Source organism: Bombina bombina, chromosome 11 (genome assembly GCF_027579735.1).
Source record: "Bombina bombina isolate aBomBom1 chromosome 11, aBomBom1.pri, whole genome shotgun sequence".
Taxonomy (NCBI): domain Eukaryota; kingdom Metazoa; phylum Chordata; class Amphibia; order Anura; family Bombinatoridae; genus Bombina; species Bombina bombina.
In genome coordinates this window covers 1,767,193-1,793,145 of record NC_069509.1, presented here as the reverse complement: position 1 = coordinate 1,793,145, position 25,953 = coordinate 1,767,193, and the positions used below count along the sequence as shown (strand labels likewise).

General features: G+C 43.1%; 1 protein-coding gene across 1 annotated transcript in view; it reads right to left on the bottom strand.

The window, feature by feature from the left end:
- STK36 (serine/threonine kinase 36) overlaps positions 1–25,953 on the bottom strand; it is a 707,870-nt gene that overhangs the window by 386,353 nt on the left and 295,564 nt on the right. Inside the window, exon 13 of the mRNA XM_053694813.1 lies at positions 4,696–4,781. Coding sequence (XP_053550788.1) covers positions 4,696–4,781 — 86 coding nt within the window. The remainder of the gene's footprint in view (positions 1–4,695; positions 4,782–25,953) is intronic.

Below are 25,953 nucleotides of genomic sequence, written 5' to 3'. Positions count from 1 at the left end.
ACCTCTATACATCACCTAATGCTCTCCCTGTCACACCTCTATGTCACCTAATGCTCTCCCTGTCACACCTCTATACGTCACCTAATACTCTCCATGTCACACCTCTATATATCACCTAATACTCTCTGTTACGGTACCAACAGGGTACCAAGGGTTAATACCAGATGAACAATGTCCTGAATAGGGAATCAGCAACTCACAACCCCAATCCGTTCCCCCCTCAAACATGAGACCAGGCTCCACATTCAAGGTAAAACAAAAGTGAACTTTATTAAGGGCCATATGCCCAGTATTTATGCAGGTCAGACCCCAGATGGGGGGTTGAAAGAATGTTGTACATTAGATGGAGGGAACACGCCCTTTGACATGATACAATAGAATACCTTGCTTAAGCTGATAACAACTTAAACACAAGACACACACTTGGCTTTTCTTATCACCTAGGTATCTGCTCTCTGGAGGTGATTAAACAATGGAATTTTTATCACTAACTTTAATGAAAGTACACAATAGCTGAGGCTAGTAACCTTGTCGTTAGAAATTAGCTCCTTAAAGCTGAACAAGGTTAACCCTTCCAGTACTGACAGAAGGGTCTGTCACATAGCTCCCCCCTTGTGGAACACTCCGGCAGACCCGGCTTGACCGTTTGGCGGGTCAACCTGGGGATGACCGGACTAGGAGGTGGTAGGCATGTCAGTTTGCCGGGACAATCCATCTGTATTCCCGTTATGAGAGAGAATTCCTGCCCGTAAAAATAAGGGTTCAACTTCTTCAGTGCCCAGACTAGGGCTAAACAGTCCTTCAAAATCTCATCAGTTTCTTTACAAGTTTTTTGTACCTGCTCTTTATAGGTATCCACAATCCCTTCATACTGACATAGGGTGCCCTTGAGTTGCTGCACCTCACTATGAGCCAGCGTCGGCTTCTCCTCCAGTGTCGCTAAGTTTGTCTTTAAGGTTTCATGTTCCACTCTCAAGCTGTTGTTTTCTGCAGTCTGTCGGTGCAGCTTGTCTAGCAGAGATTCCTGTTCTAAACGTGCTTTTTCCTCTGCACTCCTCTTCTCTCCCGCTAGCACTGTTACGTGATTGTTTAACGTGACCATTTCATCCTCTACTTGACTCTTCTCCTTCATCATCGTGTTGTAACGGGACTTCCACGTATCAATAGCGGATAGGGATTTACTGAGCTCAGCGTCCTGGGGCTTAGCAGCAGGTGGGTCAGTCTCTGCTGCACGAATCTGGGCACGGGTAGTCACAGGGTTAACATCAGCGGGACCCATGGGAGCATAGGCAGAAACAAGGGGGGCCAAGTCATTTCCAAGAAGAACATCAGCAGGTAAGTCCTTCTTGACCCCCACATTCACAGGTCTAGCGCCCACTCCCCAATCCAAATATACCCTGGCAACAGGTAGGCGGAACACAGCGCCCCCTGCTACCCTCACAGCCACAGTGTCTCCAGTGTGCTGTTTCTCAGACACCAAGTTCTTTTGAAGCAAGTTCATGGTAGCACCAGTATCCCGTAGACCACTGACCTCCTTCCCATTCACTTTAACCAGTTGCCGGTTATTCCGGTGGGCAGCTTGCACAAGGTCTGCCTCATGTAGGATGCCCCAGCATTCTTGCGCCTCTACGTAGCGGGCCGCAGGCTGAGGATTACGTGGGATTCCGCCGGTGGGTCTTCTCCAGGACTGTGCTTGGTTCGCTGCGTTTAGGGGACACTCTGGTCTTTTGTGCCCTAGTTGCTTACATCCAAAGCACCGAATAGGTTGTGAGTAGCCCCGCGAATTGAACCGGGCTCTCTGAGGGTAGTTCGTGGCCGGAGGCCGTGGGGTATAGCGGTGCGCCGGGGTTTGGTAACTGGCAGCTGCTGGGGTGACTGGGGGTCTGTACTCCACTCTAGCAGGGGGCTTAGTGGTAGCAGTGTCCAGTTTGCGGGCATCCGTATACTCATCTGCCAGGCGAGCAGCTTCATGCAGGGTGGAGGGTTTACGGTCCCGAACCCACTCTCTAACTCCTGCTGATAACTTGTCAAAGCAATGTTCCAACAGGAATAGCTGCAGCACCTCTTCCCCAGATACGGCTTGGCACCCCGCCATCCAGTGAGCTGCTGTGCGGTGCACCTTATATGCCCACTCAACGTAGGAATCACCAGCCAATTTAACAGTGTCTCTGAACCGCCTCCGGTGTAACCGCATACCTGGAGAGCAGAGCCTCTTTTACAGTATTATAATCCCCGACTTCCTCATCTGGAATGGCCCGAAAAGGCTCACTGGCCCGGCCGGATAATTTTCCGGATAATATCGTGACCCAGTCCTCTGCGGGTACCTTGTGTAGTGCACATTGCCTCTCAAAATCCGCAAGGTACCCATCAATTTCTCCTTCTGTTTCCAGGAAGTTTTTAAAAGCTGCAAAATTTACTTTTCTCTTTTCCACTTGGGCTGCTGCAGCGCCGCTTTGGCGAAGTAGGTTGGCCTCCACAGCTGCTATGACCCGGTCGATAATATCCGCAGATGGGTTGGGGCCATAATGTGCCAGTCTTATTTTAACCGCCCGATCAAAGCTTGCTTCTTCAGGGGTTCTGTCTGATATGCTGGGCCCATTGGTTCCTTCCATCTTAGTCAGTATTGTAATAATCCCCCTCTCCCTGAGGTTACTGGCTTGTGTAGTTGCTCTTCTGGGCGATGAGGTTCATTCCGTCGCTTGCCACCAATTGTTACGGTACCAACAGTAACAATTGGTGGCAAGCGACCAGATGAACAATGTCCTGAATAGGGAATCAGCAACTCACAACCCCAATCCGTTCCCCCCTCAAACATGAGACCAGGCTCCACATTCAAGGTAAAACAAAAGTGAACTTTATTAAGGGCCATATGCCCAGTATTTATGCAGGTCAGACCCCAGATGGGGGGTTGAAAGAATGTTGTACATTAGATGGAGGGAACACGCCCTTTGACATGATACAATAGAATACCTTGCTTAAGCTGATAACAACTTAAACACAAGACACACACTTGGCTTTTCTTATCACCTAGGCGTCTGCTCTCTGGAGGTGATTAAACAATGGAATTTTTATCACTAACTTTAATGACAGTACACAATAGCTGAGGCTAGTAACCTTGTCGTTAGAAATTAGCTCCTTAAAGCTGAACAAGGTTAACCCTTCCAGTACTGACAGAAGGGTCTGTCACGCTCTCCCTGTCACACCTCTATAGGTCACCTAAAACGCTCCCTGTCACACCTCTATACATCACCTAATGTTCTCCCTGTCACACCTCTATACATCACCTAATGCTCTTCCTGTCACACCTCTATACATCACCTAATGCTCTCCCTGTGACACCCCTATACATCACCTAATACTCTCCCTGTCACACCTCTATACATCAGATAATACTCTCCCTGTCACACCTCTATATGTCACCTAATGCTCTCCCTGTCACACCTCTATACATCACCTAATGTTCTCCCTGTCACACCTCTATATGTCACCTAATGTTCTCCCTGTCACACCTCTATACATCACCTAATACTCTCCCTGTCACACCTCTATATGTCACCTAATGCTCTTACTGTCACACCCCTATACGTCACCTAATGCTCTCCCTGTCACACCTCTATACATCACCTAATGCTCTCCCTGTCACACCACTATACATCACCTAATGCTCTCCCTGTCACACCTCTATGTGTCACCTAATGCTCTCCCTGTCACACCTCTATATGTCACCTAATGCTCTTACTGTCACACCCCTATACGTCACCTAATGCTCTCCCTGTCACACCTCTATACATCACCTAATGCTCTCCCTGTCACACCACTATACATCACCTAATGCTCTCCCTGTCACACCTCTATGTGTCACCTAATGCTCTCCCTGTCACACCTCTATATGTCACCTAATGCTCTTACTGTCACACCCCTATACGTCACCTAATGCTCTCCCTGTCACACCTCTATATGTCACCTAATGCTCTTACTGTCACACCCCTATACGTCACCTTATGCTCTCCCTGTCACATCCCTATACATCCCCTAATGCTCTCCCTGTCACACCTCTGTACGTCAGCTAATGCTCTCCCTGTCACACCTCTATACGTCACCTAATGCTTTCCCTGTCACACCTCTATACGTCACATAATGCTCTTCCCGTCACACCTCTATACGTCACCTAATGCTCTCCCTGTCACACCCCTATACATCACCTAATGCTCTCCCTGTCACACCTCTATACGTCACTTAATGCTCTCCCTGTCACACCCCTATACATCACCTAAAGCTCTCCCTGTGACACCCCTAAACATCACCTAATACTCTCCCTGTCACACCTCTATACGTCACCTAATGCTCTCCCTGTCACACCTATATACATCACCTAATGTTCTCCCTGTCACACCTCTATATGTCACCTAATGTTCTCCCTCTCACATGCCCATACATCACCTAATGCTCTCCCTCTCACATGCCTATACATCACCTAATGCTCTCCCTGTCACACCTCTATACGTCACCTAATGCTCTCCCTCTCAAACCTCTATACATCACCTAATGCTCTCCCTCTCACATGCCCATACATCACCTAATGCTCTCCCTCTCACATGCCCATACATCACCTAATACTCTCCCTCTCACATGCCCATACATCACCTAATACTCTCCCTCTCACATGCCCATACATCACCTAATGCTATGCCTTACCTGGGTGTCTGAGGGTGTCGCATGAAACTGTAATATGAATTCAGGAGGACGAAAAGGTCCGACAGGAAAGAAATACCCCACGTGCACTAAAGGAAGAGAAGTAAAGAGAAGATTTATTATTCTGTATGACATACTGTACACATATAAATACATACAGTAAGTACTGCTCTGTATGACACTGTACACATATAAATACATACAGTAAGTACTGCTCTGTATGACACTGTACACATATAAATACATACAGTAAGTACTGCTCTGTATGACACTGTACACATATAAAAACATACAGTAAGTACTGCTCTCTATGACACTGTACACATATAAATACATACAGTAAGTACTGCTCTCTATGACACTGTACACATATAAATACATACAGTAAGTACTGCTCTGTATGACACTGTACACATATAAATACAAACAGTAAGTACTGCTCTGTATGACACTGTACACATATAAATACATACAATAAGTACTGCTCTGTATGACACTGTACACATATAAATACATACAGTAAGTACTGCTCTGTATGACATACTGTACACATATAAATACATACAGTAAGTACTGCTCTGTATGACACTGTGCACATATAAATACATACAGTAAGTACTGCTCTGTATGACACTGTACACATATAAAAACCATACAGTAAGTACAGCTCTGTATGACACTGTACACAAATAAATACATAGAGTAAGTACTGCTCTGTATGACACTGTACACATATAAATACATACAGTAAGTACTGCTCTGTATGACATACTGTGCACATATAAATACATACAGTAAGTACTGCTCTGTATGACATACTGTACACATATAAATACATACAGTAAGTACTACTCTGTATGACACTGTACACATATACATACATACAGTAAGTACTGCTCTGTATGACACTGTACACATATACATACGTACAGTAAGTACTGCTCTGTATGACACTGTACACATATAAATACGTACAGTAAGTACTGCTCTGTATGACACTGTACACATATAAATACGTACAGTAAGTACTGCTCTGTATGACACTGTACACATAAATACATACAGTAAGTACTGCTCTGTATGACACTGTACACATATAAATACATACAGTAAGTACTGCTCTGTATGACACTGTACACATATAAATACATACAGTAAGTACTGCTCTGTATGACACTGTACACATATATAAATACATACAGTAAGTACTGCTCTGTATGACACTGTACACATATATAAATACATACAGTAAGCACTGCTCTGTATGACACTGTACACAATCATATAAATACATACAGTAAGCACTGCTCTGTATGACACTATACACAATCATATAAATACATACAGTAAGCACTGGTCTGTATGACACTGTACACATATATAAATACATACAGTAAGCACTGCTCTGTATGACACTGTACACAATCATATAAATACATACAGTAAGTACTGCTCTGTATGACATACTGTGCACATATAAATACATACAGTAAGTACTGCTCTGTATGACATACTGTGCACATGTAAATACATACAGTAAGTACTGCTCTGTATGACATACTGTACACATATAAATACATACAGTAAGTACTGCTCTGTATGACACTGTACACATATAAATACATACAGTAAGTACTGCTCTCTATGACACTGTACACATATAAATATGTTACGGTACCAACAGGATACCAAGGGTTAACACCAGGGAACAATGTCCTGAATATGGGATCAGCAACTCACAACCCAGCCAGTTTTTCCCCTCAAACATGAGACCAGGCTCCACAATGCAGGTTTAAAACAGAAAGACATTTATTAATGGCTATATGCCTAGTATTTATGCAGGTCTGACCCCAGCTGGGGGGTTGAAAGAATATTGTACATTAGATAGAGAGCAAACGCCCTTTGACATGCCACAATAGAAATTACATTACTTAAGCAGATAACAATTTAAACACAAGAAAACAATGCAGTCCATCTTATCAACTAGCAGTCTGACTCTGGAGATGATTAGACAATGGGAATGTTTATCACTAAACTTAATTAGAGCACACAATAGCCGATGCCAGCAACCTTGTATTTAGAAAATAGCTTCTGAAAGCTGAACAACGTTAACTCTTTTAGTTCTGACCGAAGGGTCTGTCACATATACATAGCACACAATACAGCCTATAGACAACCTTTCTTACATTATAGTCCAGAAGTGGCTAGGTTCGCCACAATGCTCCCCCAGAACCAAGCCGGCATACACAGTCTGATCCCAACGGATCGGCTTGGGGATGTCCGGGGAAGTACTCACAGATCACTTTTCAAGTTCAGTTTGTCTGGATAACCCGTCGGCGTTACCGTTTTGTTTCCCTGGGCGGTAATGGATTGTAAAGTCGAAGGGCTGCAGTGCCAAACTCCAGCGCAGCAGCCTGGCATTGTCCCCGGCCACAAGGTTCAGCCACACCAACGGGTTGTGATCTGTGAGTAAGGAAAAAGGTTGTCCATACAGGTACGGCTGCAACTTTTTGAGGGCCCACACCACGGCCAGGCATTCTTTTTCGATGGCGGCGTAGCTTACTTCACGGGGCAACAACTTTCGGCTCAAGTAAGCTACGGGGTGTTCTCCGCTATCTGCTCCAACTTGGCTCAGCACCACAGATCTGGGCACGGGTAGTCACAGGGTTAACATCAGCGGGACCCATGGGAGCATAGGCAGAAACAAGGGGGACCAAGTTATTTCCAAGGAGAACATCAGCAGGTAAGTCCTTCTTGACCCCCACATTCACAGGTCTAGCGCCCACTCCCCAATCCAAATGTACCCTGGCAACAGGTAGGCGGAACACAGTGCCCCCTGCTACCCTCACAGCCACAGTGTCTCCAGTGTGCTGTTTCTCAGACACCAAGTTCTTTTGAAGCAAGGTCATGGTAGCACCAGTATCCCGTAGACCACTGACCTCCTTCCCATTCACTTTAACCAGTTGCCGGTTGTTCCGGTGGGCAGCTTGCACGGGGTCTGCTTCATGTAGGCTGCCCTAGCATTCTTGCGCCTCTACGTAGCGGGCCGCAGGCTGAGGGTTACGTGGGATTCCGCCGGCGGGTCTTCTCCAGGACTGTGCTTGGTTCGCTGCGTTTAGGGGACACTCTGGTCTTTTGTGCCCTAGTTGCTTACATCCAAAGCACCGAATAGGTTGTGAGTAGCCCCGCGAATTGAACCGGGCTCTCTGAGGGTAGCTCGTGGCCGGAGGCCGTGTGGTATAGCGGTGCGCCGGGGGTTGGTAACTGGCAGCTGCTGGGGTGACTGGGTGGACCTCCTGATGTGGAGTCTGAGGTACAAAAGCAGAGGTCATTGGACCCAGGTCATTCCCCAGTACAACATCCGCTGGTAGGTTTTGCATCAAGCCCACCTCTACCATGCCCTCCCCCGCACCCCAATCCAAATGAATCTTAGCAGTGGGCAATCGGTATACTGCTCCCCCTGCCACTCGTACTGCCACGGATCCGCCAGTGTGTGCTGTATCCGGCACCAAATGGGGAGCTATCAGGGTTAAAGTAGCTCCCGAATCCCGAAGTCCCTGGACCTTCTTCCCCTCTACGGTCACCAGCTGGCGGTGATGTTGTCGGTTATCGGTGGCCCGGACCGACATCACCTCATGCAGAATTCCCAGGGGTTCCTCGGCTTGGGTGCTCAACACCTCATGAGCGGCTGGCTCCATTTGGTAATGGTGAGCAGCCACCCTTGGGGCCAGTTTCTGTCTGACCTGGTTCCAAGCTTGTCTGCTCCGATTTTGGGTGCACTCACGTGCCATATGTCCCCACTGCTTGCAGGTGTGGCATTGTATATTCGCCTGTCTGTTGTATCGTGAGGGGGGTGGTGGATTCCCTGGGGCTGGGCGAAAAGGTGTCGCTGTGGGGTTGTTAGGCTGTAGAGGACTGGGTTGTCCCGTGGGTCGAGCGTACGTCTTAGGCAGTAGTCCATGGTGCCTCCTGGCATCAAAATGCTGGTCTGCTAATCTGGCTGCTTCGGTTAAGGTGAGGGGTTTTCGATCTCTCACCCATTCTTGGGCTTCTGGGGACAAGCCGTTAAAGAATTGCTCCAACAGCATCAGTTGTCGCAATTCTTCCATGGTGGTAGCTTGGCTGGCCTGTATCCACCCCTGAGATGCTTGATCCAGCTTGTGGGCCCACTCTGCATGGGAATCTCTTTCTGGCTTGCGCAGGCCTCTAAACTTGCGCCGGTATGCCTCTGGGGTAATGGCATATCTTTCCAAGATCGCTCTCTTCACTTTAGCGTAATCCTTGCTGTCCTCCCTGGGTACAGCGCGATACGCTTCTGCTGCCCTACCGGATAGCTTGCCTGGTAGCACCGGCACCCATACAGACTGCTCCAAATCATGTAACTCGCACAGTCTCTCAAAATCCTGTAAATACCCATCAATCTCATCCTTCTCCTCACAAAACATTTTAAAGGCATGGTATGGGATTTTGGGTCTTACTGGGTTGCCGAGTGCTTCCGAAATGGATTCTGCTCAGGAGGATGCATTCCGCGGACTGTGTGCCATCACGTACTCCTGCACATCTGCCATTACCATGGATAGCATGTCCCGTGGTACAGGTTGGGGTAAAAATTCCAGCCTGGTCCTCATTTCCCTCTGGTATAGGGTCTCCTCCATGGCTGCTGGAGGCGTAGCGCTGCGAGCTCTGTCTCCCTCCATCTTAGTCAGTATTGTAGTGATCCCCCTCTTCCTGAGGTTACTGGCTTGTGTAGTTGCTCTTCTGGGCGATAAGGTTCATCCCGTCGCTTGCCACCAATTGTTACGGTACCAACAGGATACCAAGGGTTAACACCAGGGAACAATGTCCTGAATATGGGATCAGCAACTCACAACCCAGCCAGTTTTTCCCCTCAAACATGAGACCAGGCTCCACAATGCAGGTTTAAAACAGAAAGACATTTATTAATGGCTATATGCCTAGTATTTATGCAGGTCTAACCCCAGCTGGGGGGGTTGAAAGAATATTGTACATTAGATAGAGAGCAAACGCCCTTTGACATGCCACAATAGAAATTACATTACTTAAGCAGATAACAATTTAAACACAAGTAAACAATGCAGTCCATCTTATCAACTAGCAGTCTGACTCTGGAGATGATTAGACAATGGGAATGTTTATCACTAAACTTAATTAGAGCACACAATAGCTGATGCCAGCAACCTTGTATTTAGAAAATAGCTTCTGAAAGCTGAACAACGTTAACTCTTAGTTCTGACCGAAGGGTCTGTCACATATACATAGCACACAATACAGCCTATAGACAACCTTTCTTACATTATAGTCCAGAAGTGGCTAGGTTCGCCACAAAATACATACAGTAAGTACTGCTCTGTATGACACTGTACACATATAAATACATACAGTAAGTACTGCTCTGTATGACACTGTACACATATAAATACATACAGTAAGTACTGCTCTGTATGAGACTGTACACATATAAATACATACAGTAAGTACTGCTCTGTATGACACTGTATATAATCATATAAAACATAATTTATATCTTATATGATAAATTCATTTCTTTCATGTGACGAGAGTCTGCAAGCTTTTACATATGGAACATAGATTCCTACCAGTAAAAGCCAAAATGAGGAGCAGGAAGAAAGATGTGCTTTAAACAAAAAAACAACCCCAAAACGGTTGGGAGATTATGGACTCCACCACGAAATAAAGAAATTTATCAGGTAAGATATAAATTATGTTTTCTTTTTACTGTAGAAACTGAAGAATCCTAGGAATTCTTAAAGAAATCTAGGAATAATCATGGTCGATACACCATGAAATAAATGTTTTACAAACTTTGTGACAGATTTTCCTAGAAACAGGATTGCAAGCCTGAATCAAAGTGTTAATCACGGAGTCAGAAAATCCTCCATGACTAAGTGTTCAATTTCCATACCATCAAGTGTAGAGACTTTAAATCTTGATGGAAGAGCTTGATAAATGGGCCTCCAAGCCTGAAGGGCCCTGAAGAGTGCACAGAGTTCCAAAACATTGATTGGCAACGTCGGTTCCTGAGGATTCCAAACACCTTGTGCTGTCAAAGACCCCAGACAGCTCCTTAACCTGAAATACTTGCATCTGTGGTGATCACAGACCAGGTAAGATGAGCAAAAGAAGCCCCCTGAATAACAGACTGGTGATTCAACCAACAAGTCAGGGATAGGTGCATGCTGGGATCTTAGAATATCTGAGTATAATCCTTGCACCATTGGCGCAGCATACAAAACATAATTTATGCTTACCTGATAAATTTATTTCTCTTGTGGTGTATCCAGTCCACGGATCATCCATTACTTGTGGGATATTCTCCTTCCCAACAGGAAGTTGCAAGAGGATCACCCACAGCAGAGCTGCTATATAGCTCCTCCCCTAACTGCCATATTCAGTCATTCGACCGAAAACAAGCAGAGAAAGGAGAAACCATAGGGTGCAGTGGTGACTGTTTAAAATTAAAAAATACCTGCCTTAAAATGACAGGGCGGGCCGTGGACTGGATACACCACAAGAGAAATAAATTTATCAGGTAAGCATAAATTATGTTTTCTCTTGTAAGGTGTATCCAGTCCACGGATCATCCATTACTTGTGGGATACCAATACCAAAGCTAAAGTACACGGATGAAGGGAGGGACAAGGCAGGTACTTAAACGGAAGGTACCACTGCCTGTAAGACCTTTCTCCCAAAAATAGCCTCCGAAGAAGCAAAAGTATCAAATTTGTAGAATTTTGAAAAAGTATGAAGCGAAGACCAAGTCGCCGCCTTGCAAATCTGTTCAACAGAAGCCTCATTTTTAAAGGCCCATGTGGAAGCCACAGCTCTAGTAGAATGAGCTGTAATCCTTTCTGGAGGCTGCTCGCCAGCAGTCTCATAGGCTAAGCGGATTATGCTTCTTAGCCAAAAAGAAAGAGAGGTTGCCGAAGCCTTTTGACCTCTCCTCTGTCCAGAGTAGACAACAAACAAAGCAGATGTTTGACGAAAATCTTTAGTAGCTTGCAAGTAAAACTTTAAAGCACGAACCACGTCCAGATTGTGTAATAGACATTCCTTCTTTGAAGAAGGATTAGGACACAAAGACGGAACAACAATCTCTTGATTGATATTCTTATTAGATACCACCTTAGGTAAAAACCCAGGTTTGGTACGCAGAACTACCTTATCTGCATGGAAGATCAGATAAGGAGAATCACATTGTAAGGCAGATAACTCGGAAACTCTACGAGCCGAGGAAATAGCTACCAAAAAAAGAACTTTCCAAGATAAAAGTTTGATATCTATGGAATGAAGAGGTTCAAACGGAACCCCCTGAAGAACTTTAAGAACCAAATTTAAGCTCCAAGGTGGAAAAACAGGTTTAAACACAGGCTTGATTCTAACTAAAGCCTGACAAAATGCCTGAACGCCTGGGACATCTGCCAGACGCTTGTGCAAAAGAATAGATAGTGCAGAAATCTGTCCCTTTAAGGAACTAGCTGACAATCCTTTCTCCAAATCTTCTTGGAGAAAAGATAATATCCTGGGAATCCTGACCTTACTCCATGAGTAGCCCTTGGATTCACACCAATAAAGATATTTACGCCATATCTTATGATAGATTTTCCTGGTGACAGGCTTTCGAGCCTGAATTAAGGTATCAATGACTGACTCGGAGAAACCACACTTTGATAAAATCAAGCGTTCAATCTCCAGGCAGTCAGCCTCAGAGAAATTAGATTTGGATGGTTGAAAGGACCTTGAAGTAGAAGGTCCTGTCTCAGAGGCAGAGTCCATGGTGGAAAGGATGACATGTCCACCAGATCTGCATACCAAGTCCTGCGTGGCCACGCAGGCGCTATCAAGATCACTGATGCTCTCTCCTGCTTGATTTTGGCAATCAGACGAGGGAGCAGAGGAAACGGTGGAAACACATAAGCCAGGTTGAAGGACCAAGGCACTGCTAGAGCATCTATCAGCGTTCCCTTGGGGTCCCTGGACCTGGATCCGTAACAAGGAAGCTTGGCGTTCTAGCGAGACGCCATGAGATCCAGTTCTGGTTTGCCCCAACTATGAACCAATTGTGCAAACACCTCCGGATGGAGTTCCCACTCCCCCGGGTGAAAAGTCTGTCGACTTAGAAAATCCGCCTCCCAGTTCACTACACCTGGGATATGGATAGCTGATAGGTGGCAAGAGTGAATCTCCGCCCAGCGAATTATCTTTGAGACTTCTAACATCGCTAGTGAACTCCTTGTTCCCCCTTGATGGTTGATGTAAGCCACAGTCGTGATGTTGTCCGACTGAAATCTGATGAACCTCATTGTCGTTAGCTGAGGCCAAGCCTGAAGAGCATTGAATATCGCTCTTAGTTCCAGAATGTTTATTGGAAGGAGTGACTCCTCCTGAGTCCACGATCCTTCAGGGAGTTCCAGACTGCCCCCCAGCCTAGAAGGCTGGCACCTGTCGTTACTATTGTCCAATCTGGCCTGCGAAAGGTCATACCTTTGGACAGATGGACCCGAGATAGCCACCAGAGAAGAGAATCCCTGGTCTCTTGATCCAGATTTAGTAGAGGGAACAAATCTGGAAAAACATCAGTGCACACCGGCACTGCATAGTATTTATCCAGTCTACATAATTTCTCTGGCACTGCAATTGTATCACAGTCATTCAGAGCAGCTAAAACCTCCCTGAGTAACACGCAGAGGTGTTCAAGCTTAAATTTAAATGTAGAGATATCAGAATCAGGTTGCATCATCTTCCCTGAGTCAGAAACATCACCCACAGAAAGAAGCTCTCCTTCTTCAGCTTCTGCATATTGTGAGGCAGTATCAGACATAGCTCTTAAAGCGTCAGTATGCTCTGTATTTCGTCTAACTCCAGAGCTATCTCGCTTTCCTCTAAATTCAGGTAGTCTGGCTAATACCGCTGACAGTGTATTATCCATGACTGCTGCCATGTCTTGTAAAGTTAACGCTATGGGCGCCCTAGATGTACTTGGCGCCATTTGAGCGTGAGTCCCTTGAGCGGGAGTCAAAGGATCTGACACGTGGGGAGAGTTAGTCGGCATAACTTCCCCCTCGTCAGATTCCTCTGGTGATAATTTTTTTAAAGACAGAATATGATCTTTATTGCTTAAAGTGAAATCAGTACATTTGGTACACATTCTAAGAGGGGGTTCCACAGTGGCTTTTAAACATAATGAACAAGGAGTTTCCTCTATGTCAGACATGTTTGTACAGACTAGCAATGAGACTAGCAAGCTTGGAAAACACTTTAAATCAAGTTAACAAGCAAATATAAGAAACGGTACTGTGCCTTTAAGAGAAACAAATTTTGTCAGAATTTGAAAAACAGTGAAAAAAGGCAGTAAATCAAACGAAATTTTTACAGTGTGTATAATAAGCTAACAGAGCATTGCACCCACTTGCAAATGGATGATTAACCCCTTAGTTAAAAAAAACGGATAAAAAAAACTATATAGACGTTTTTTAACAGTCACACCAAACTGCCACAGCCTTGCTGTGGGCCTACCTTCCCCAACAAACGATTTTGGAAAGCCTAAGAGCCCTTTAGAGATGTCCTATAGCATTCAGGGGACTCCTGGAGGAAGCTGGATGTCTCAGTCTGTAAAAGTTACTGCGCAAAAAAGCGCTAAATTAGGCCCCTCCCACTCATAGTAACACAGTGGAACGCCTCAGGAAACTGTTTCTAGGCAAATTTAAGCCAGCCATGTGGAAAAAACTAGGCCCCAATAAAGTTTTATCACCAAAGTATATATAAAAACGTTTAAACATGCCAGCAAACATTTTATATTGTAAATATAAAAGTGTATTACCTCAGAAAGTAAGCATGATACCAGTCACTATTAAATCACTGTAGTCAGGCTTACCTTACATAAATTTGGTATCAGCAGCATTTTCTAGCATTCACATCTTCTAGAAAAAATCTTTACTGCACATACCTCATAGCAGGATAACCTGCACGCCATTCCCCCGCTGAAGTTACCTCTCTCTTCAGTCATGTGTGAGAACAGCAATGGATCTTAGTTACAACCTGCTAAGATCATAGAAATCACAGGCAGATTCTTCTTCTATTTTCTGCCTGGGACAAAATAGTACAACTCCGGTAACATTTAAAAATAACAAACTCTTGATTGAAGAAAAAAACAACTACGTTACACCACTTCTCTCTTACTACCTCCATGCTTGTTGAGAGTTGCAAGAGAATGACTGGATATGGCAGTTAGGGGAGGAGCTATATAGCAGCTCTGCTGTGGGTGATCCTCTTGCAACTTCCGGTTGGGAAGGAGAATATCCCACAAGTAATGGATGATCCGTGGACTGGATACACCTTACAAGAGAAAGCTGAAGAGGTCTCATATAAAATCGAGCAAATGGAATTGCATCTGAAGTTGCAATCATGACCTAGTACTTCCATACACAGAGCCACTGAAAGGAATCAGAGAGACTGAAGGTTCAGGCAAGCCGATATCAATGTTATTTGTCTCTTTTCTGTCAGGGAAAGCGCCATGGACACTGAATCTATCTGGAAACCTAAAAAGGAGACCTTTGTCTGAGGAATCAAGGAACTCTTTGGTAAATTGATCCTCCAACCATATCATTGAAGAAACAACAGTTGTTTTGTGTGCTAAATGAGAAGATTGAGCAAGTACCAAGATATCGTCCAGGTAGGGAAATACTGCAACACCCTGAGCTCTGATTACAGATAAAAGGGCACTGAGAACCTTGGTAAACATTCTTGGAGCCATAGCCAAAACGGAAGAGCAACAAACTGATAATGCTTTTCCAGAAAAGAAAACCTTAGAAACTAGTAATGTTCTGGGAGAATTGGGATGTGAAGGTAAGCATCCTGTAAATCTATTGTGGACATAAAGTGACCTTGTTGAACAAAAGGCAAAATAGTTGGAAAGAGCCACCCTTAAAGACCTGCTAGAACAACGGGGCCGACAGCCCAGTAACCTCAGGAAGAGGGAGATTATTACAATACTGACCGAGATGGACGGAGTACCAGGGCCCGAAGGAACCAATGAGCCCAGCATATCAGACAGAACCCCCGAAGAAGCAAGCTTTGACCGGGCGGTTAAAATAAGACTGGCACATTATTGGCCCAGTAAATCTCTGTCCGCTATTGATACGTGGAAGTCCCGTTACAATGCGCTGATGAAGGAGAAGAGTCAAATAGAGGATAAAATGGTCACGTTAAACAATCACGTAACTGTGCTAGCGGGAGAGAAGAGGAGCGCAGAGGAAAAAGCGTGTTTAGAACGGGAATCTCTGCTAGACAAGCTGCACCGACAGACCGCAGAAAACACCAGCTTCAGAGTGGAACATGAAACATTAAAGACAAACTTAGCAACACTGGAGGAGAAGCTGACGCTGGCTCATAGTGAGGTGCAGCAACTCAAGGGCACCCTACGTCAGTATGAAGGGCTTGTGGATACCTATAAAGAGCAGGTACAAAAAACTTGTAAAGAAGCCGATGAGATTTGTCTCCAACTGGAAAGAAGCGTCTCTGAAAACAAAAACTTGAAGGAATGTTTATCCCTGCTCTGGGCACTGAAGAAGTTGAACCCTTATTTATACGGACAGGAATTCTCTCTCATAACGGGAATGCAGATGGATTGTCCCGGCAAACTGACATTCCTACCACCTCCTAGTCCGGTCATCCCCAAGTTGACCCGCCAAAGGGTCAAGCCGGGTCTGCCGGAGTGTCCCACCAGGGGGGGGGGGGCATGGGAGACCCCTCTGTCAACCTCCCTACAGATTATGGATTCAGGCATTATGTTAAGTCACCCTGTGCCCATTATAGGTACAGGGTGCAAATCCAACAGTACTGGAGGGGTTAACTTCAGTTTTGAGTAACTGTTGTTGGAGGGGTTAACTTCAGTTTTGAGTAACTGTTTTGTCTAAGACAGTTGGAGTTGTTTTTTGAACCAGAAGTAAGCAGGAGAAAGACTATAAACAAGTAGCTGAGCAAAAGGACATGATTTTAAAGAAAACACAGAGCTCTGAGAGTTGAAGGAGAGTGTCAACCAGGTGGGAGACCTGCATAACTACCGGGCATATAGCCCTCAATAAAGTAGATTCTGTTTTACCCTCAAGACTGAGCTTGGTCTCGTGTTTGTGGGTAAATTAACTGGATTTGTGTGTTGCTGATCCCGTATTCAGGGCATCTTTCATTTGGTATTAACCCTCGATAACAGGGTTATACCATAACAATTGCTGCCGAATGTGATATACGCATTCAACTGCCTCATGTGTCCAAAGAACATTGCAAAGTTGAAGTTAAAGTGAAGGTCAATTTTTCAAATTCACAAGACTTATTGTTAAAACTAATCTTACAATTATTGCAGTCGCTTATTTTATATGTTTTAAAATATATACATTCACATATAAATAGTAATTATAATCTACCGCCGTTTGCGCTATACGCTCCGCCCCATCAACACTTCCTTGTTCATATCGGATGACGTAGCTTTCTCTGTTAGCATCGGACTACGCTCGTGCACCCGTAATATACTTCAACTGCGCATGCGTATCCGCAGCTCAATGGCGCATGCGTTCAAGTACTTGCCGTAACTCAGTATCCAGACATATATATATTAGCGATGTGTATTTTATAACATGTACAACGTTAATATTTGCAGAGCATTCTATTTCACAAATAAGCAGTTGTTTGTAGTTTTATGGTGCTGTATCATGCAAATATTCTTGCCCGCGGTAGCTAGTTTGCAAAGAAGGCATATTAGAATCTAAAAAATTGATAGCCAGATTGTTGAATAATAAATAGTGATTGTCAATAATTAGTATGTGAGCTGCGCTGCGGTATCATAATTACCGGTTAGTACTTTTGGAAGAGGTGCTTCAATAATCAAAGTGATAGCGATGCTGTCAATTCACTGTTACAATGAACGGGGAGAAATAAGAACGCATGCGCGTTCCGTGAACGAGCATGCCAATGATGATGCGCTGTTTGCATTAACGCATGCGCATAAGATGGCGATGACGAAATAGAAAAGGGGCAGGACGCCATGGGGGTAAAATAACGATAGGAGTGAGAAAATGTCAATCACTGAAGGCACTATGACGGGCGGATTGAAGAGCAGAAACGGAGCGGGTCAAACAAGTAAAAAATAAAGCTTATTATTGTGTTTGCATATATTTTGATGAATGAACATCATAATGATTTTTGATGATAGGTTGATATTTGGTATCCAGAACGCAAGACTTTACCTTCACTTTAAAGGGACATTATACACTCATTTTTTCTTTGCATAAATGTTTTGTAGATAATCTATTTATATAGCCCATAAAGTTTTTCTTTTAAATTAATGTATAGTTTTGCTTATTTTTAAATAACATTGCTCTGATTTTCAGACTCCTAACCAAGCCCCAAAGTTTTATGTGAATACGCTCGACTACCTACTCCAGCTTGCTTCTGTTTTTGTAAAGGGTCTTTTCATATGCAAAAGAAGGGGGAGGGGGGAGTGTCTTATTTGCCACTTGCAGTGGGCTTTCCAGCTACCTTTTCAACAGAGCCAAACTGACAGCTTCTAAGTAAGTTTTTAAACAGTTTTATACTGGATTTTTATATCAGTATCTGTGCATATTATTCTTTATAGTAGTGTCTATTACATGCAGTTATATGAAAATGAGTGTATACTGTCCCTTTAAACCAAATAAAGAGGTGATTGTAACCAATTTAAGTACAGTGAATCCCGTCCAACTAAATGGGCATGCAGTTCAACAGCCTGTGCGTTTAAAACATGGAGATGTACTAACAATTATTGACCGTTCTTTTAGGTTTGAAGAAGTTCTTAGTACAGCTCGCAGACTTTCTTCCGGTAAAGGTGTTGAAAATCAGGTTACTGTGAACGAAAAAGCGTCAAATAAAAAAATGAAAATAAGGCTTTGGTAGATTCTAAAGCAAATAAAAGCAAACGTAGATCAGAAGAAAATGTCACAAAGACGACACAGAAACGCAGTTCTTTACAAATTTCTCCTTATAGAAGATCTCCCAAGGATGAAAAAGATCATTCTCCATTTAGTGAACTTTATCAGATGTTTAAAAAACATAATTTATGTAAGAACTTACCTGATAAATTCATTTCTTTCATATTAGCAAGAGTCCATGAGCTAGTGACGTATGGGATATACATTCCTACCAGGAGGGGCAAAGTTTCCCAAACCTCAAAATGCCTATAAATACACCCCTCACCACACCCACAAATCAGTTTAACGAATAGCCAAGAAGTGGGGTGACAAGAAAAAAGTGCGAAAGCATATAAAATAAGGAATTGGAATAATTGTGCTTTATACAAAAAAATCATAACCACCACAAAAAAGGGTGGGCCTCATGGACTCTTGCTAATATGAAAGAAATGAATTTATCAGGTAAGTTCTTACATAAATTATGTTTTCTTTCATGTAATTAGCAAGAGTCCATGAGCTAGTGACATATGGGATAATGACTACCCAAGATGTGGATCTTTCCACGCAAGAGTCACTAGAGAGGGAGGGATAAAATAAAGACAGCCAATTCCTGCTGAAAATAATCCACACCCAAAAATAAAGTTTAATGAAAACATAAGCAGAAGATTCAAACTGAAACCGCTGCCTGAAGTACTTTTCTACCAAAAACTGCTTCAGAAGAAGAAAACACATCAAAATGGTAGAATTTAGTAAAAGTATGCAAAGAGGACCAAGTTGCTGCTTTGCAAATCTGATCAACCGAAGCTTCATTCCTAAACGCCCAGGAAGTAGAAACTGACCTAGTAGAATGAGCTGTAATCCATTGAGGCGGAGTTCTACCCGACTCGACATAGGCATGATGAATCAAAGATCTTAACCAAGATGCCAAAGAAATGGCAGAAGCTTTCTGGCCTTTTCTAGAACCGGAAAAGATAACAAATAGACTAGAAGTCTTTCGGAAGGACTTAGTAGCTTCAACATAATATTTCAAAGCTCTAACAACATCCAAAGAATGCAACGATTTCTCCTTAGAATTCTTAGGATTAGGACATAATGAAGGAACCACAATTTCTCTACTAATGTTGTTGGAATTCACAACCTTAGGTAAAAATTCAAAAGAAGTTCGCAACACCGCCTTATCCTGATGAAAAATCAGAAAAGGAGACTCACAAGAAAGAGCAGATAATTCAGAGACTCTTCTGGCAGAAGAGATCGCCAAAAGGAACAAAACTTTCCAAGAAAGTAATTTAATGTCCAATGAATGCATGGGTTCAAAAGGAGGAGCCTGAAGAGCCCCCAGAACCAAATTCAAACTCCAAGGAGGAGAAATTGACTTAATGACAGGTTTTATACGAACCAAAGCTTGTACAAAACAATGAATATCAGGAAGATTAGCAATCTTTCTGTGAAAAAGAACAGAAAGAGCAGAGATTTGTCCTTTCAAGGAACTTGCGGACAAACCTTTATCTAAACCATCCTGAAGAAACTGTAAAATTCTCGGAATTCTAAAAGAATGCCAAGAAAAATGATGAGAAAGACACCAAGAAATATAAGTCTTCCAGACTCTATAATATATCTCTCTAGATACAGATTTACGAGCCTGTAACATAGTATTAATCACAGAGTCAGAGAAACCTCTTTGACCAAGAATCAAGCGTTCAATCTCCATACCTTTAAATTTAAGGATTTGAGATCCTGATGGAAAAAAGGACCTTGCGACAGAAGGTCTGGTCTTAACGGAAGAGTCCACGGTTGGCAAGAGGCCATCCGGACAAGATCCGCATACCAAAACCTGTGAGGCCATGCCGGAGCTACCAGCAGAACAAACGAGCATTCCTTCAGAATCTTGGAGATTACTCTTGGAAGAAGAACTAGAGGCGGAAAGATATAGGCAGGATGATACTTCCAAGGAAGTGATAATGCATCCACTGCCTCCGCCTGAGGATCCCGGGATCTGGACAGATACCTGGGAAGTTTCTTGTTTAGATGAGAAGCCATCAGATCTATTTCTGGAAGACCCCACATTTGAACAATCTGAAGAAAAACCTCTGGGTGAAGAGACCATTCGCCCGGATGCAACGTTTGGCGACTGAGATAATCCGCTTCCCAATTGTCTATACCTGGGATATGAACCACAGAGATTAGACAGGAGCTGGATTCCGCCCAAACCAGAATTCGAGATACTTCTTTCATAGCTAGAGGAATGTGAGTCCCTCCTTGATGATTGATGTATGCCACAGTTGTGACATTGTCTGTGTGAAAACAAATGAACGATTCTCTCTTCAGAAGAGGCCAAGACTGAAGAGCTCTGAAAATTGCACGGAGTTCCAAAATATTGATCGGTAATCTCACCTCCTGAGATTCCCAAACTCCTTGTGCCGTCAGAGATCCCCACACAGCTCCCCAACCTGTAAGACTTGCATCTGTTGAAATTACAGTCCAGGTCGGAAGAACAAAAGAAGCCCCCTGAATTAAACGATGGTGATCTGTCCACCACGTCAGAGAGTGTCGTACAATCGGTTTTAAAGATATTAATTGAGATATCTTTGTGTAATCCCTGCACCATTGATTCAGCATACAGAGCTGAAGAGGTCGCATGTGAAAACGAGCAAAGGGGATCGCGTCCGATGCAGCAGTCATAAGACCTAGAATTTCCATGCATAAGGCTACCGAAGGGAATGATTGTGACTGAAGGATTCGACAAGCTGAAATCAATTTTAGACGTCTCTTTTCTGTCAAAGACAGAGTCATGGACACTGAATCTATCTGGAAACCCAGAAAGGTTACCCTTGTCTGAGGAATCAATGAACTTTTTAGTGAATTGATCCTCCAACCATGATCTTGAAGAAACAACACAAGTCGATTCGTATGAGATTCTGCTAAATGTAAAGACTGAGCAAGTACCAAGATATCGTCCAAATAAGGAAATACCACAATACCCTGTTCTCTGATTACAGACAGAAGGGCACCGAGAACCTTTGTAAAAATTCTTGGAGCTGTAGCTAGGCCAAACGGCAGAGCCACAAACTGGTAATGCTTGTCCAGGAAAGAGAATCTCAGGAACTGATAGTGATCTGGATGAATCGGAATATGCAGATATGCATCCTGTAATAATATTGTGGACATATAATGCCCTTGCTGAACAAAAGGCAGGATAGTCCTTATAGTTACCATTTTGAATGTTGGTATCCTTACAGAACGATTCAATATTTTTAGATCCAGAACTGGTCTGAAGGAATTCTCCTTCTTTGGTACAATGAAGAGATTCAAATAAAACCCCAGCCCCTGTTCCAGAACTGGAACTGGCATAATTACTCCAGCCAACTCTAGATCTGAAACACATTTCAGAAATGCTTGAGCTTTCACTGGATTTACTGGGACACGGGAAAGAAAAAATCTCTTTGCAGGAGGTCTTATCTTGAAACCAATTCTGTACCCTTCTGAAACAATGTTATGAATCCAAAGATTGTGAACAGAATTGATCCAAATTTCTTTGAAAAAACGTAACCTGCCCCCTACCAGCAGAGCTGGAATGAGGGCCGCACCTTCATGTGGACTTAGAAGCAGGCTTCGCTTTTCTAGAAGGCTTGGATTTATTCCAGACTGGAGATGGTTTCCAAACTGAAACTGCTCCTGAGGATGAAGGATCAGGCTTTTGTTCTTTGTTGAAACGAAAGGAACGAAAACGATTATTAGCCCTGTTTTTACCCTTAGATTTTTTATCCTGTGGTAAAAAAGTTCCTTTCCCACCAGTAACAGTTGAGATAATAGAATCCAACTGAGAACCAAATAATTTGTTACCCTGGAAAGAAAGGGAAAGTAGAGTCGATTTAGAAGATATATCAGCATTCCAAGTTTTAAGCCATAAAGCTCTTCTAGCTAAAATAGCTAGAGACATAAACCTGACATCGACTCAGATAATATCAAAAATGGCATCACAGATAAAATTATTAGCATGTTGAAGAAGAATAATAATATTATGAGACTCATGATCTGTTACTTGTTGCGCTAAAGTTTCCAACCAAAAAGTTGAAGCTGCAGCAACATCAGCCAATGATATAGCAGGTCTAAGAAGATTACCTGAACACAGATAAGCTTTTCTTAGAAAGGATTCAATTTTCCTATCTAAAGGATCCTTAAACGATGTACCATCTGCCGTAGGAATAGTAGTACGTTTAGCCAGGGTAGAAATGGCCCCATCAACTTTAGGGATTTTGTCCCAAAATTCTAATCTGTCAGACGGCACAGGATATAATTGCTTAAAACGTTTAGAAGGAGTAAATGAATTACCCAAATTATTCCATTCTCTGGAAATTACTTCAGAAATAGCACCAGGAACAGGAAAAACTTCTGGAATAACCACAGGAGATTTAAAGACCTTATCTAAACGTTTAGATTTAGTATCAAGAGGACCAGAATCCTCAATTTCTAAAGCAATTAGTACTTCTTTAAGTAAAGAACGAATAAATTCCATTTTAAATAAATATGAAGATTTATCAGCATCAACCTCTGAGACAGAATCCTCTGAACCAGAAGAGTCATTAGAATCAGAATGATGATGTTCATTTAAAAATTCATCTGTATAAAGAGAAGTTTTAAAAGATTTTTTATGTTTACTAGAAGGAGGAATAACAGACATAGCCTTCTTGATGGATTCAGAAACAAAATCTCTTATGTTATCAGGAACACTCTGAACATTAAATGTTGATGGAACTGCAACAGGTAATGGTACTTTACTAAAGGAAATATTATCTGCATTAACAAGTTTGTCATGACAATTAATACAAACAGCTGGAGGAACAGCTACCAAAAGTTTACAGCAGATACACTTAGCTTTGGTAGATCCAGCACCAGACAGCGATTTTCCTGAAGTATCTTCTGACTCAGACGCAACGTGAGACATCTTGCAATATGTAAGAGAAAAAACATATAAAGCAAAATTGATCAAATTCCTTAAATGACAGTTTCAGGAATGGGAAAAAAATGCCAAGGAACAAGCTTCTAGCAACCAGAAGCAATGAAAAATGAGACTTTAAATAATGTGGAGACAAAAGCAACGCCCATATTTTTTCGCGCCAAATAAGACGCCCACATTATTTGGCGCCTAAATGCTTTTGGCGCCAAAAATGACGCCACATCCGGAACGCCGACATTTTTGGCGCAAAAGAACGTCAAAAAATGACGCAACTTCCGGCGACACGTATGACGCCGGAAACAGAAAAGATTTTTTGCGCCAAAAAAGTCAGCGCCAAGAATGACGCAATAAAATGAAGCATTTTCAGCCCCCGCGAGCCTAACAGCCCCCAGGGAAAAAAAGTCAAATTTTTTAAGGTAAGAAAAAATGATTGAATTAAATGCATTATCCCAAATATGAAACTGACTGTCTGAAAATAAGGAATGTTGAACATCCTGAGTCAAGGCAAATAAATGTTTGAATACATATATTTAGAACTTTATTAAAAAAGTGCCCAACCATAGCTGAGAGTGTCACAGAAAATAAGTCTTACTTACCCCAGGACACTCTTCTACATGTTTGTAGAAAGCCAAACCAGTACTGAAACGAAAATCAGCAGAGGAAATGGTATATATATATATATATATATATAAGAGTATATCGTCGATCTGAAAAGGGAGGTAAGAGATGAATCTCTATGACCGATAACAGAGAACCTATGAAATAGACCCCGTAGAAGGAGATCATTGAATTCAAACAGGCAATACTCTCCTCACATCCCTCTGACATTCACTGCACGCTGAGAGGAAAACCGGGCTCCAACCTGCTGCGGAGCGCATATCAACGTAGAATCTAGCACAAACTTACTTCACCACCTCCATAGGAGTCAAAGTTTGTAAAACTGATTTGTGGGTGTGGTGAGGGGTGTATTTATAGGCATTTTGAGGTTTGGGAAACTTTGCCCCTCCTGGTAGGAATGTATATCCCATACGTCACTAGCTCATGGACTCTTGCTAATTACATGAAAGAAATACAGCTAACTCAAAACAAGAAGTTAAAACACCAGTTATTCCATCCAGTAGATCACCACAAAGCCTGGAAAAGACTGAAGCAAATCAGTCTGAGAAATCCCCTACAAGTAGACGAAGTATAAATCGCGATCGTATTGAGAATGTTGATACAACACCTGTTAATTACCAAGAATTAACTGTAAATGGACGTAATAAAATTAACGAGTCTAATTCAGATACTAGTATCTCAGTAAAGTCTAAGAGAGTGTCTTCAAGACTATCGGGTGGCACTCATAAAAGCTTGGAAATAAAGAAAAAAGCTGTGAATGATGAAAAAAGATCACCCAAAAAACGTAAAAGTGGGGAACTTGAGGCCGTTCCAGAGCCTCTTCTTAAAAGAAAGCGAGTCTCCTTTGGTGGTCATCTTAGCCCTTAACTATTTGATAAGAGGCTTCCTCCCAATTCCCCTCTAAAGAAAGGCGCAACACCTGCTCGCTTAAGCTTATCTTTTATTGGTTCTCCTCTTGCAGTTAAACGTAAAAGTTTTGGTCTAAAGCAATCTGTTATAAAGGAAACAAATGAACAAACTGATCTGTCTGGAAGCAATTTGAGAAAGGATGTTGCAACACCAAGTAAGCGATCTCCAGCTAAGAGGTCACCAGCAAAAGGGTCTCCTAAAACAACTCCAACTGTCTTAGACAAAACAGTTACTCAAAATTGAAGTTAACCCCTCCAGTACTGTTGGATTTGCACCCTGTACCTATAATGGGCACAGGGTGACTTAACATAATGCCTGAATCCATAATCCGTAGGGAGGTTGACAGAGGGGTCTGTCACATGGCCCCCTCCTGGTGGGACACTCCGGCAGACCCGGCTTGACCCTTTGGCGGGTCAACTTGGGGATGACCGGACTAGGAGGTGGTAGGAATGTCAGTTTACCGGGACAATCCATCTGCATTCCCGTTATGAAAAAGAATTCCTGTCTGTATAAATAAGGGTTCAACTTCTTCAGTGCCCAGACCAGGGCTAAACATTCCTTCAAGTTTTTGTTTTCAGAGACGCTTCTTTCCAGTTGGAGACAAATCTCATCGGCTTCTTTACGAGTTTTTTGTACCTGCTCGTTATAGGTATCCACAAGCCCTTAATACTGACGTAGGGTGCCCTTGACTTGCTGCACCTCACTATGAGCCAGCGTCAGCTTCTCCTCCAGTGTCGCTAAGTTTGTCTTTAATGTTTCATGTTCCATTCTGAAGCTGGTGTTTACTGCGGTCTGTCGGTGCAG